General features: G+C 54.0%; 2 protein-coding genes across 18 annotated transcripts in view; both read left to right on the top strand.

The window, feature by feature from the left end:
- The window catches only part of SYNGAP1 (synaptic Ras GTPase activating protein 1), a 31042-nt gene extending 25970 nt beyond the window's left edge, over window positions 1-5072 (top strand). For 9 of the 16 annotated variants that reach the window (XM_051854836.2, XM_051854839.2, XM_002714384.4 and 6 more), the window contains one exon: window positions 3180-3472. In XM_051854836.2, coding sequence (XP_051710796.1) covers window positions 3180-3326 — 147 coding nt within the window. In that variant the 3' untranslated portion in view covers window positions 3327-3472. Of the gene's footprint in view, window positions 1-108; window positions 189-2447; window positions 2566-3179 lie in introns of all 16 variants that reach the window. The other 7 variants (XM_070074186.1, XM_017345024.3, XR_007922992.2 and 4 more) reach the window with 6 other exon arrangements.
- Window positions 5073-5730: 658 nt separating this feature from the next.
- Window positions 5731-8999, top strand: ZBTB9 (zinc finger and BTB domain containing 9). Of its 2 annotated transcripts, none has more exons than XM_008262788.4 (2): window positions 5731-6016; window positions 6201-8999. In XM_008262788.4, the coding sequence occupies exon 2, from the start codon at window positions 6273-6275 to the stop codon at window positions 7698-7700; it is 1428 nt and encodes a 475-aa protein (XP_008261010.1). In that variant the 5' UTR covers window positions 5731-6016; window positions 6201-6272; the 3' UTR covers window positions 7701-8999. The 2 variants fall into 2 exon arrangements, with proteins under 2 accessions (XP_008261010.1, XP_051710818.1); XM_051854858.2 differs by having other exon boundaries at window positions 5760-5897.
- Window positions 9000-12221: the final 3222 nt, after the last annotated feature.

Here is a 12221-nt window from a genome sequence, read left to right as displayed (position 1 = left end):
TGCTCACTTTCCCTCCCATACTACTCCTTCCTCTGCTCTGGCCGCCAGGCTTCCCCACCACTGCCACCGAGGCTGCTGACCCCATGACCCCACTCTTTCCCCCTGCAGCTCCTCATCAGGTAATTCTCCTGGTTCCGCTTTGACCACGGGCGGAGGACACAGGGGGAGGTGACTCCGGACCACTGCAGGTTGGTCGTGAAACCCACTCCCCTACCACTCTGCAGAGCCTCACCCCCTCACTGCTGCCCTGCATACCCAGAGAGCCCCACAGACCCCACCCTCCTGACACTGCACAGACCCATCTCCCAAGACAGCACCCACAGAGAGTACTTGCTGCTGCGTCCCACTCTACAGCAGTGCCTTAGCCACACTGAGAGTCTGACCCTAGATGGACCCAGCGCATTCACAGGTTACGCCCCCTTTCCTCTGAAGGTCACGCCCACCCTCCCAGCCTCCTCCTAACTCCAAGTCCTTCTTCCTCACCAGTGTATGTCTGTCACCCCCCATTTCACCAGAGTGTCCTTGGGGATGGGTGGGGTGACGGGGTGGAGATGATGGGCTGGGAGACCCTGGCTGTAGAGGCTGTGCCAAATGCAGCAGGTAGGTTGGGGTTTCCTCCTTTCCTAACCTTGGTTCTGTAGCCCGCCTCCTTTCCTCTCCTCACCTCTTTCTTCTTCCTCCGTGAGGCAGAAGGCACTGAGGTTTGTATTAGCCCCCACTGGATAGGAATTAGTGGGCAGTTAACTCAGGGAGACTGGGGCTGGGGGAGGCTAGGAAAAAATGCTGTGGGAATGTCCCAACCGTAAGCAGTGTGGGTGGAACAAGGAGGAACAAGAAAGGAACCTTGGACAGACCCTAGGACGTAGACCTGCCCATGCGGCCCGGGAGTTAGAAGTGCGGGAAGATGTCTTCCCAGCTCAGACCATCAGGGCTAGGGAGTCATGCTGATTCTCAGGCAGATGCCGGCAACAGCACGTTCAGTAACCTCTCCATTCTGTCAGAGCTCACTCCCCCTCTCTCACCACCCCCTGGCCTTGCCGGACACATAATCCTAGCTAAAAAGCCAGTAATTGGGAACCTGTCAGCCACGCGTCATTTCTGAGATGCTTTGTTTTCTGCAGGTTTGATCTGCAGTGGGCAGTGGCTCCCCACACTGTAATTTTAACTCTCTGCCTGCCCAGTCTCTCTGTCAAAGTAGTCAGTGATCTGTAAACAGATGCTACAAGGCACCAGGGGACCCTACCATTCAAAGGACTCCTGCAGTGAATTCTTTTGTAAAATGAATAATGGTACCCTAATTTGTCTACTTTCTAAATTTGGGTCCATGGGGGTGTAGGGGCATGCCTGCGTGCTGTCGCCAGCAGACGAGCCTCCTCCTCGGGAGGGGACCTGGAGGGGCTCTCCCCTTGCTCCCTGCCGTCCTCAGACACCATCTGTAGTTTCCGCTCCCTGACTGCAGTGTGTGAGCTACCAGCAAGCAGACAGGGCAGCTTTGCTTAACACCGGAGTCTGGGTGACCTTCTGAGGGGTGAGCTCTGTGACCCTGGGATGGAAGAGAGCGCTGCCCTGGGCAACCTGACTTGGAATATTTCTGTATCCTCTGGAGACAGGTCAGGCATAGCTACATTGCCAGGCCTAAGGCTCCTGCGGCTCAGGAAAGGATTTTAACATTGGTTCTAAACCATTTGTAGGGACTGGTCCCTTGGCAACTCGGCCTTTAATTTAAAATTAATTTTGAGCTTGAATTTTTTTTTTTTTATTTTATTTGAGAAGCAGAGTTACAGATAGAGGGAGGTCTTTCATCTGTTGGTTCAACTCCCCAAGTGGCTACAATGACCAGGGCTGGGCCGATCTGAAGCTAGAATCCAGGATCCAGGATCCAGGAGCTTCTTCCTGGTCTCCCATTGGGTGCAGGGGCCCAAGGACTTGGGCCATCTTCCACTGCTTTCCCAGCCATTAGCAGGGAGCTGGCTCTGAAGTGGAGCAGCCAGGACTCAAACCGGCGCCCATACGGGATGCTGGTGCCGCAGGCAGAGGCTTAACCTACTCTGCCACAGCACTGGCCCTGAGCTTGAATTTTAAAAAATCCAAGTGACCGTTAGTGTAAGGGCATTCAGATGGCTGTCTTCTCTCCCAGCAGAGGAACAGAAGGTAAGGCTGAGGGTAGGAGCCAGAAATGAGTTCAGGAGCCATAGGAGGTGATGCAGATAGGACCAGGGGTGGGAGGAGGGTCTGGAACCTCTGGCCCTTTAACTAGGAGCTCTGGGAGAGGACTGAAAGGAAGGAAGGTGGGGGTGGAAAGGGACAAAGGCAGAATCTGCTTCCCGGGGAAGCAGAGACTGGGGCCTGCTGCGACTCTGTAGAAGCTCCTAGGCCTTTCTACCAGCCTCCCACTGGAGTGTTCCCTTCCCACATCACCTCCCTGAATCCCCTTCCTTTCCTCCCAGTGCAGTTAAACCTCTCTAATTTGGAATGTTATATTTGAGAAGATGGCCACTCTGAATAAGTGACAAAACTGAATGACAGTGTCTAGTTAATGAAATGCATGTCTTCAAAATATATACAGTAAGTAGCACTTGGTGAACAAGGCTCGTTCCACTCAGGCCCTTAGCATGCGTTCATGAATAGGATTGAAAAGTCTGTTTTCTACTATCGGTTCAATAGCCCCTCCCACAGACATATTTCCACCACTCATTTACAGAGCACACCCTTTCTTCATAAATAAAAGAAAACGCAGGCATGGTGGTTTTTTTTTTTTTTTCCAAATTATGAAAAAATTCCAACCCTACAGGGGTTTGGATTAATGAGGTTTGGCTGTACTGCCTCCCCTTGTTCCTCAATACAATAGGCCTACCTGGGAGTGGGGGTGGGCTGGGAGGGGTGAAGCTAAGAGGGCTTAGGTTGGGGGTGAGGCAGGAGCTTGTTGCTTTCAAGCTGCTTCCTGGTGTGAAGGCCCCTGTTGGGCATCTGGGGTTGAGGTTCTCTTCCTGACCCCCCCAGAGGCTCCTGCAGGTGAGAAACAAAACAGGAAGATGGTAGGGATTGCTCTGGAAGGTGGGGGGTGGGCCCTGGCTTGTGGAGTGGGCTGGCTGGGGGGGAGGCTATGCTAAGGGGGCTAGCACCCAGGCCCCCGCGAAGCGTCTCAATAAGTCCGCGCTCTCCTCTTTGGTGTCTTGCAGGAGAGGCAGCTTCCCCCCTTGGGTCCAACAAACCCGCGTGTGACGCTGGCCCCACCTTGGAACGGCCTGGCCCCCCCAGCCCCGCCTCCCCCACCCCGGCTGCAGATCACGGAGAACGGCGAGTTCCGAAACACCGCAGACCACTAGCCCACCCAGCATCACAGACCTTCTCCTTCCCCACGCACCCCACCCCGTAACAGCACCAACCACCAGGACTGGACGGCACCGAGGGACAGCAGGATTGCCTCCCTGAATGGCTCCTTGGGGGCCTGGATCCCCCACCCCCACCGCACCATTTCCAGGAGGGAGAGCGCCCTCTTTTCCTTCCTGTCGGGGTGCTGCCCCCTTTGACCCCCCCAGGGACCCTCGCCCCAGGACACATGCCTACCCTACACAGACCCCTTCACTTCGGGGTGCTATCCCCATCCTCTGCCTCATCGTTCCCCTGAGCACTGGGGGACAGACCCTCACCCCCACCCTGGGGGTGTGGCACCTCCAAACTTTCAACTTCAGGGTGATTTTTTAGCAGTAACCAGAGCTGACAATCTAACTCCCCTCCACCGCCCCATTTTGGCCTCCCCTGCCCCCCTTGTTATGGGGAGGGGACCCCGGGTGAGGGGGCCCTATTACCCCTTGATTTCTCAGGAGCGTCTGGGGGGGCTCAGCACGCACAAACTCCTTCTCCTCCCACCACTCTTAAATTTACTCCCTCCCCACCCAGAACCCGATGGGTGGAGGGGGCCACCGGGGCAGGGAGGGGGCGGCAAGGGGGGAACGGGAGTTGTCTCCCTTTCTTCCCACACCTGATCTGCTCTCGGCTGGTCCCAGAGCGGGGTGAGGGGGCTTATGCCCCCCCCTGCCCCAGTGTGTTGGGTGGGGTGGAATTGAGGTTAGGGTGAGGGGGTAGGGTTTAGGAGGGTGCGTATGTTGGAAGGACAGACCTGTTGATCTGCCCTACACTGACATATGCAGCCCCTCCCCCCAACCCCTCCCCTCTCTCTTGGTCTCTACTCCCAGGGGGAGGGGGGAACTTACTCTAGGAAAAGCCATGTCTCTCTCCCCCAGGGTGGGGGGACCTGTGTTGGAGGAGGGGTATTGGGGGGCTCCCCTTCCATGACTTTGTCCCCTGGGGGAGGTAGGACAGGGCTGGGCTTCCCTCTCATCCTCCCCCCCCCCCAATCTCCCTCCACCTCTCTCCCTCCCGCCAGCTCCACAATTTTTCGGTGTTTCTCTGTACATAGCTCTCTGGCGGGATAGGGGAGGTAGGATGGATGGGGTTTGGGGTGGGTAGGCCATGGGAGGGAAGAAGCCCCTCCTTGGTACCCCCTCCTCCCTGACTGCTGTCCCCTACCCAGCCTTGTCCCCTCATCCCTTCTTGCGTTTGGTATTGAGACTTTTCCCAGACTCCTCCCCTCTTTCTTTTGTATGGACAGTTCCCCTTCAGTCCCATCCCCCTACACACATACACCCAGCCGGGGCCAAATTTATACTTATATAAAAGTTGTAAATATGTGAAATTTTATCCCTGTGCCCTTCCCTCTGCTTTCCCCACCTCAGCCTTCCCCTCTCCTGCCCCCTTCCTCCTCTCCTCTTTGGCTGTTGTAATTATCTGGGGTTTGTACTGTACATATCCGGGGTGTGTGTGTGTGGGCTGGGGGCAACCCCCCTGTACAGAGCTTCCTGGCCCCCTCCCCCCCGCCACCTTAAGGGTAGGGAGATGCTCTTCCTACCCGTTTTATTTTGTTTTCTCGTTCTCCCTCCCCAACCCACTCCCAGCCTTCTCTATCCCCCACCGCTGCCCATTTTTCTCCACTCCCAGCCCCATTTCCTTTTTTTCTGGAGTGTGTGGTGAAACAGAAAAATCATGTTTAATAAACGGAGATTGTTCTTTTATCGCTGTGCCAACTTTCTCAGCCTGGGGGTGACAGGACTTTTAATTTTCTGAGAGGGAGCGGACAGCCTGGAAGGGAAGCCGACATCCCTGCCCGATGCCGGTCTCCGCACAGAAGCGCTGCCCCGCGCGGAGACGCAGTCTGGGGGTTCGTACGGCCCAGACTTCCCCAGTCCAGCCGACTGGCACCCACCGCTTGCTTCACTTACCCCCAGGAGCAAAGAGGACGGGATATAAGAGAACCCAGAAACGAAGCTGGCTTTGTTTAATTGGTGAAGGGCACGATTCCGTGCGGACTGCAGGGGAGCACTCGGCGCCTCAGCTAATCTGAGTTCCAGACCCAGCACTGCCGTTTCCCCGGCCCGGACGGCGAGGACGGCAACGCCTTGCTCGCCGGGCCGGGGGCACACAAGGTGCCACTTCACCTCGTCCCCCAGCACCTCGGCGCTGCGGGCGGCTGGCGGCCCGCCCTCTCCGGGCTGCGGTCTCCCGAGCCACGGCTTCCCCTTCGCAGCTCCCCGAGACGCCCCCACCCGCTCGCGCCCTGGCGCCGCCGGCCCGCCCCTTCTCGCCCGGGCAACCAATCAACACAGGGCTTGTAGGGCGCCCCATTCCGATTGGCTGCAGTTGTGCCCCCCCCCCCCCGCCTCTCCCGGCGTCGGCGTCCGGCGGGGAGGGGTGGCTTCCGGCCCGAGACGGCGCCGTAGCTGCAGAGAGGCTGCGAGGGCCTCGCCGCGTGTGTGACGGCGGGGGCGTGTCGGCTGGGGTCCGGGGCTCGTGATATCCCCGTGGCTGCGGCTACCCGGGAGCTGGCCACTGCGGGCACAGTGAGTGAAGCGAAGCGGGACGGAACGCCGGGCCGGGAGTCGACCCGGAGCTGGTGAGGTTAGGCTGGTAGCCGAAGGACCTCCTCATCTTCCACAAGGCCTGGAAGCTAAAACCAGGGGTTCGTGTTTTGTTTGTTTTTGTCTTCTTGGTGGGCGGGACTGGTATACAGACACAGCCACTGGCCGGAAGAGTTTCTACTTGTAGGTGGGAGGGGGGCATTTGTTTGCGGAGATACAGTTCCCGTTTTCTGGGGCTTGTGTGACATCCCCCCACCCCCGCACCCCATCTCTTTTGCTCCACAGCCTTCCTCTCACGTGGGTTCCACCCCAGACTCCGTCTCCTCTTGCCGACCCTCTGGGATCTCCGAGGAGGCCATGGAGACCTCGACGCCTTTGCCTGCCGCGCCCCCCTCCGCAGTGTGCAGCTCAGCACCGCGGACAATCCAGATCGAGTTCCCTCAGCACAGCTCAGCGCTGCTGGAGTCCCTGAACCGCCACAGACTGGAGGGAAAGTTCTGCGATGTGTCCCTGCTGGTGCAGGGCCGGGAACTTAGGGCCCACAAAGCGGTGCTGGCTGCCGCCTCTCCCTACTTCCACGACAAGCTGCTTCTGGGCGATGCGCCACGGCTCACCCTCCCGAGCGTCATCGAAGCCGATGCCTTCGAGGGGCTGCTGCAGCTCATTTATTCAGGGCACCTCCGCCTGCCACTGGATGCTCTCCCCGCCCACCTCCTTGTGGCCAGCGGCCTTCAGATGTGGCAAGTGGTAGACCAGTGCTCGGAGATCCTTAAGGAGCTGGAGACTTCAGGTGGTGGGATCTCAGCCCGAGGAGCCTCCTCCTACCATGCACTTCTTTCCACCACATCCTCTCCAGGAGGCTGGTGCATTCGCTCTTCCCCTTTCCAGGCCCCAGCACAGCCCTCCGCTCCTGCCGAGAGACCTGCATCTACTGAGAGCCCCATCGGAGGGGAGGGGAGTGAACTGGGAGAGGTGTTACAGATTCAGGTGGAGGAGGAGGAGGAAGAGGAGGAGGAGGAAGACGACGAGGAGGGCCAGGGGTCAGCAACCCTCTCGCAGACGCCCCAGCCTCAGAGGGTATCAGGGAGTCTGCCCCGTCCTCACGGATCCCTCGCCTTGCCCGTACCTGCTACTCCCCGCAGGCTGCCAGAGGGCGAAAATGCACCACTTGAGGTTCCTGCCGCTCCTGCTGCAGTGCCCCCTAAAATCTTCTACATTAAGCAGGAACCCTTTGAGTCTAAGGAGGAGTTGTCAGGAGGTGGAACCCAGTCTGGAGGAATAAAGGAGGAGACCAAAGCATTTCCTGGAGGGGACCCGGAGGGGAGTGGGGAGCTGGGGTTCTTGTTGCCCTCAGGCGTAGGGGCAGCATCTGGGGGAGGCGGTCCATCCTGGAAACCAGTGGATCTTCATGGCAATGAAATTCTGTCCAGCGGTGGAGGGCCCGGGGGAGCTGGGCAGGCTGTGCACGGTCCCGTGAAGCTAGGCGGGGCACCCCCTGCGGATGGAAAACGCTTTGGTTGCTTGTGTGGGAAGCGCTTTGCAGTGAAGCCAAAGCGTGACCGCCACATCATGCTGACCTTCAGCCTTCGCCCTTTTGGCTGTGGTATCTGCAATAAGCGCTTCAAACTGAAGCACCATCTGACAGAGCACATGAAGACCCATGCCGGAGCCCTGCATGCTTGTCCCCACTGTGGCCGTCGGTTCCGGGTCCACGCCTGTTTCCTTCGTCACCGAGACCTGTGTAAGGGCCAGGGTTGGGCCACTGCCCACTGGACTTACAAGTGACAGCTGAGGCCATCCACCAACTTGTAGGAGAAGGTAGCCATTGCTGCTGATGGATTCGTGCCCTTTACTACCCCAGACCTGGATCTCATAATCATGCCCAGTGGATAAATATGTTACGGATCTCTTGTCCTTGGGTGTAGGCCTCAGTCTGCCAGATTTGGAAACTCAGATTTCTCATCTCACCTCAGGTTTTTGCTAACCACCCTACAGGAAATAGTTTGTAGACCATTCTTAAACTGTTCACTTGCCCATAGTAGACTTTTTTATAGTGGTAGTATCCATGGAGGAAACCAGGTTTCAGATTGGAAGGTTATTTGGTGAGGGAACAATGAACAGCAAAAAGACGTACATAGTGGTCAGTGTTTTGTTCGGTCTCCATGAGGAGTTAAAGAGCTGGTCTCCAGTCAGGGATATGTTTCATTCAGAGGTCTAGTAATTGAGACTCAGCTCTAAACTGTGCTCTCCCTCATCATGGCTGGAATGATGTGAGCAGAGTTCTTATGTACGCTTTGTTCCCTCAGATTGTACCTAGCTTTCTCACCAGTAGGCACCTTTCCAACACTTTTTTTTTAACGTTGTAGTGAGCACTTTAAGCCGAGCATTCCACATGTCATTCCTAGAACCCTCTTTGATGGAGGGTATTCCCTCAACAATTAGTGCCTCTTGTCTACCTTTGACCACAACTAATAACTCGTATTTTGATCACAGTGACTGGAATGTGATCATTGAACTCAGGAGATGGCAGCTGACCTAACATGCTCTCAGGGTAGCACCACTGCTCTCTGAACAAGTTGCCATGGTCGGAGGAGCTCAGGGCCGAGACAGCGCATGCTGAACACTAGAGAGGAACTGCACAGTGGGACCATACGCCGCCTGCTTCTGCATCCCACCCACGTGTGACAGAGACAGCTCCTCTGTGGAGAGGTATAGGGGTAGATAGCGGAATTAGGGGCAGGGGAATCTACAGTTTCCTAATTGCCTAATTTCTTCTAATAAACTCTGCCCTGAAATCTAAACTGACAGTGGGCTAGATTGAATAATTTGTGTGAGAACAGAGCTAGACTTGGATGCATTTTTGTACTAGCTTTTCTTGATGAGAGAAGAGTTGGATGATTTCACACTGGTGGAGAGAACATTGCTCTGGATTTAGGCCTTGACCTTCCTCTGAGTAACTGCAAGCAGCCTAGTTTACTTTTCAGAACTGTTACCATTTGTTATGCTGGGGTGGGTGATGTGCACTTCCTAACTGGTTCTCTGTATTTTATTAAAGGGGTTGGTTCACGTGATCTTTACCTATAATATTCCCTGACTTCCTGTGTTACGTATATTCGGGTGTTGCTTTGCTTATTCTACAAACATCTAGTGCAAAACACTGTATCAGACCCTGGTTAATACTCTGCCCTGGAAAACTTCACAGCTACTACCAAAGTGACAAACAATTACAATGTGGTATGATAAATCAGTGATAGTGTGACTACAGTGCCACAAAGGAAGCTTGAGTAAAATCTCTTTTTATAGGTGCCCTGGGGTTTCACAAATGTAACTTCTGTGTGGCCATGGGAGTGGGTGGCTAAAGTGATGAACTAGTAAACACAGTAGTTGAAGTGAGGACTATAGGGCCAGGGATGACAACCTTCCCCAAAATGTGTTTCTCAAAAGTTACCAGATGGGGCTGGCACAGTGGCATAACAGGTAAAGCCACCACCTGCAGTGCTGGCATCCCTTATGGGCACCAGTTCGAGTGGCTGCTCCACTTCTGATCCAGCTCTCTGCTATGGCCTGGGAAAGCAGTAGAAGATGGCCTAAGTGCTTGGGCCCCTGTACCTGTGTGGGAGACCTGGGAAGAAGCTCCTGGCTTCTGGCTTTGGATTGGCCCAGCTGCGACCGTTGTGGCTATTTAGGGAGTGAACCAGCAGATGGAAGACTCTCTGCTTCTGCTTCTCTGTAAATCTGCCTTTCAAATCAGCAAATAAATCCTTTTAAAAAAGTTACCAGATATGACACTCACAAGGGCTAAAATGTGACTTTGTGCCTGAGAAGGTGAATTCTCCTAATTGGGATTTGTCTGCTTCTCAAAAGAGCCACCATTGTCCCATTACCATGGTAGTGACTGAACACACTGGAAGAGGGGTTAGGGAGGGGATTTGCCCACTTTGAACCTTCACTAGTCCCACCAGCCCTTGTTGGCACACACCCTGGCAGCCAAGATCCTTTGGTTGCAAGCCGTGGGAACTGTCTCTGACCTAATCAAAATGGAGATTATGAAAGGATATGGAGTGGTTTCCGGAATGGAAGGACAAGACCAGGGTCAGCTCCAAGACCGGGCTCCTTGGAGTGATGATCCCTGGGCACAGGTTTTAGAGCGATCCCCTGTTCTAGTTTCTTATCTCAGAATTTCCCAGGAGAAAACTCAGCCTCATGTCCATCCTCTGGCCAGAGCACCTTGATCATGGATCCCACCAACGTGGTGACAAAGTAGACGTGGAATCCTCAAAGGGAAATTGAAGACCGAGGCCAGGAGAGTGGAGAGAGGGTGCTGGCTGGCCCCCAGCAAGAGGCCCACCCAAGGGAGTCTCCGTGTGTTCCCCATCTGGGGATTCTTAAAGCCTCATCTGAACTTAGTCGATATTCAAGTCATTGAGCCTGCTTTCCAATCCCTGTAACACTGTGCTGTTACTTTAATCAAATCAAGTAAAATACCTTATTAGAGGTTTTTTTTTAGTTTTTTTAAGTGTGGATATTGTACAGAAGATGAGACATGTAGTGCTTAGGATTAGATGTTACCACTGTTGTTATTGTGTGTCACAAACCCTGGAAGACTTTTTGCCTTCTGACTTTACAAATTCCTTTGGTTCTCTTTTTAACAACTGCCTGCTCTGTTGAAGGCACTGATGAAAAAGCAGAAGGCATCCTAGGGGCCTGGACCCTGGATTCTCTTTAAGAGGCAGAGCTGGTTTAAACTAGCTAAGTACATACTTATTTCCTTGAAGTCTGAGCTCTTCCAAAATATCCTCTAGGGGCAGGTGTTTGGTGCAAGGTTAAGGCGCCACTTGAGATGCCTGCATCCCATGTTGGAGTGCCTGCTTCACTTCTGATCCAGCTTCCTGCTACTGTACATCCTAGGAGGTGGGAATGATAATGGCTGAAGTACTTGGTCCCTGCCATGGCTTGTGGGAGACCCAGGTGGAATTCTGGGCTCTTGGCCCAGCCCAGCCCGAGCTATTGCAGGTATCTGGGGAGTGAACAGTGGATGGAAGATCTCTGTCTCCCTTTCAAGTAAAAAAATTTTTTAAAAATCCATTTATTTGATTTTTATTTATTTATTTGAAAGGCAGAGCTACAGAGAGGGAGAGACAGATCTATCTGCTGCTTCACCCCCCAAATGCCCGCAACTGCCAGGGCTGGGCCAGGCTGGAGCCAGGAGCCTCTTCCAGGTCTCCCACATGGGTGCAGGGGCCCAAGTGCTTGGGCCATTCTCTGCTGCTTTCCCAGGCGTGTTAGCAGGGAGGTGGATCAGAAGTGGAGCAGCCGGGACTCAAACCAGTGCCCATATGGGATGCCAGCTTTGCATGCTGGTCTCAGATTATTGAAAGCCGTAATTACACAGAGAGAGAGCGATCTTCATCTGCTAGTTCACTACACAAAAAGTGCAACAGATAGAGAGGGCTAGGCTAGACTGAAGCCAGGAGCTTCCTCCAGGTCTCCCATGTGGTTGCAGGGGCCCAAGCACTTGGACCATCTAGGGGGACCTGGATCGGAAGTAGAGTAGCCAGGACTGGAACAGGTGCCCATATGGGATGCCGCCACCGCAGGCGGAGGCTTAACCTACTTCACAACAATGCCAGGCACACTGAAGTTGATTCTAGGAAAGGATTAGTAGATGAAAAGTCTGGAAAGGAAATTAATTTGCTTCACAGGGATACTGATGGGATTGGAGCTACAGAAGAAGGATGGCACGTGTGATTGGAGAGGTAGGCTGGGGCCAGATCATGGAGAGCTGTGCAGGTCAGGAAAGAAATTTAGATTTGGAAGCAGAATTGATGACAATAGAGTTTTAAGTAGCGGAGTAGTGATCTCTTAACATGTTGAAGAGATTTCCTGTAGCTACAGAGTGAATATTGGATCATTAGGAAGCAAGAATGCAAGCAGGGAAACTAAATACACTATTCCTTGTTTTTTTTTTTTTTATTTAAATATTTAAATATTGATTTATTTATGTGAAAGAATTACAGAGAGGAGAGATCTTTTATCCACTGGTTCATTCCCCAAATGGCTGTGGCTGGGCCAGGCTGAAGCCAAGAGCTTGTTCTGGGTCTTCTACATGGGTGCAGGAGCCCAAGTACTTGAGCCATCTTCCATTGCTTTCACAGGCGCATTAGCAGAGTGCTGGAGTGGAAATGGAGCAGCTGAGATTTGAACCGGCGCCCATATGGGATGCCAGTACTGCAGATGGCAGCTTAACTCACTTTGCCACAGCAGTAGCCCTCCAAATATGCTATTTCAATAGTGCAGACAAGAGGT

This window comes from Oryctolagus cuniculus, chromosome 5 (assembly GCF_964237555.1).
Source record: "Oryctolagus cuniculus chromosome 5, mOryCun1.1, whole genome shotgun sequence".
NCBI classification, from domain to species: Eukaryota; Metazoa; Chordata; class Mammalia; order Lagomorpha; family Leporidae; genus Oryctolagus; species Oryctolagus cuniculus.
Note: the sequence above shows the minus strand (reverse complement) of the source record. Positions and strands in the feature narration are given on the sequence as shown.

What these genes read in the sequence shown, in the direction of transcription:
- ZBTB9 (XM_008262788.4), top strand. Translation starts at nt 6,273, where the DNA reads ATGGAGACCTCGACGCCTTTGCCTGCCGCGCCCCCCTCCGCAGTGTGC.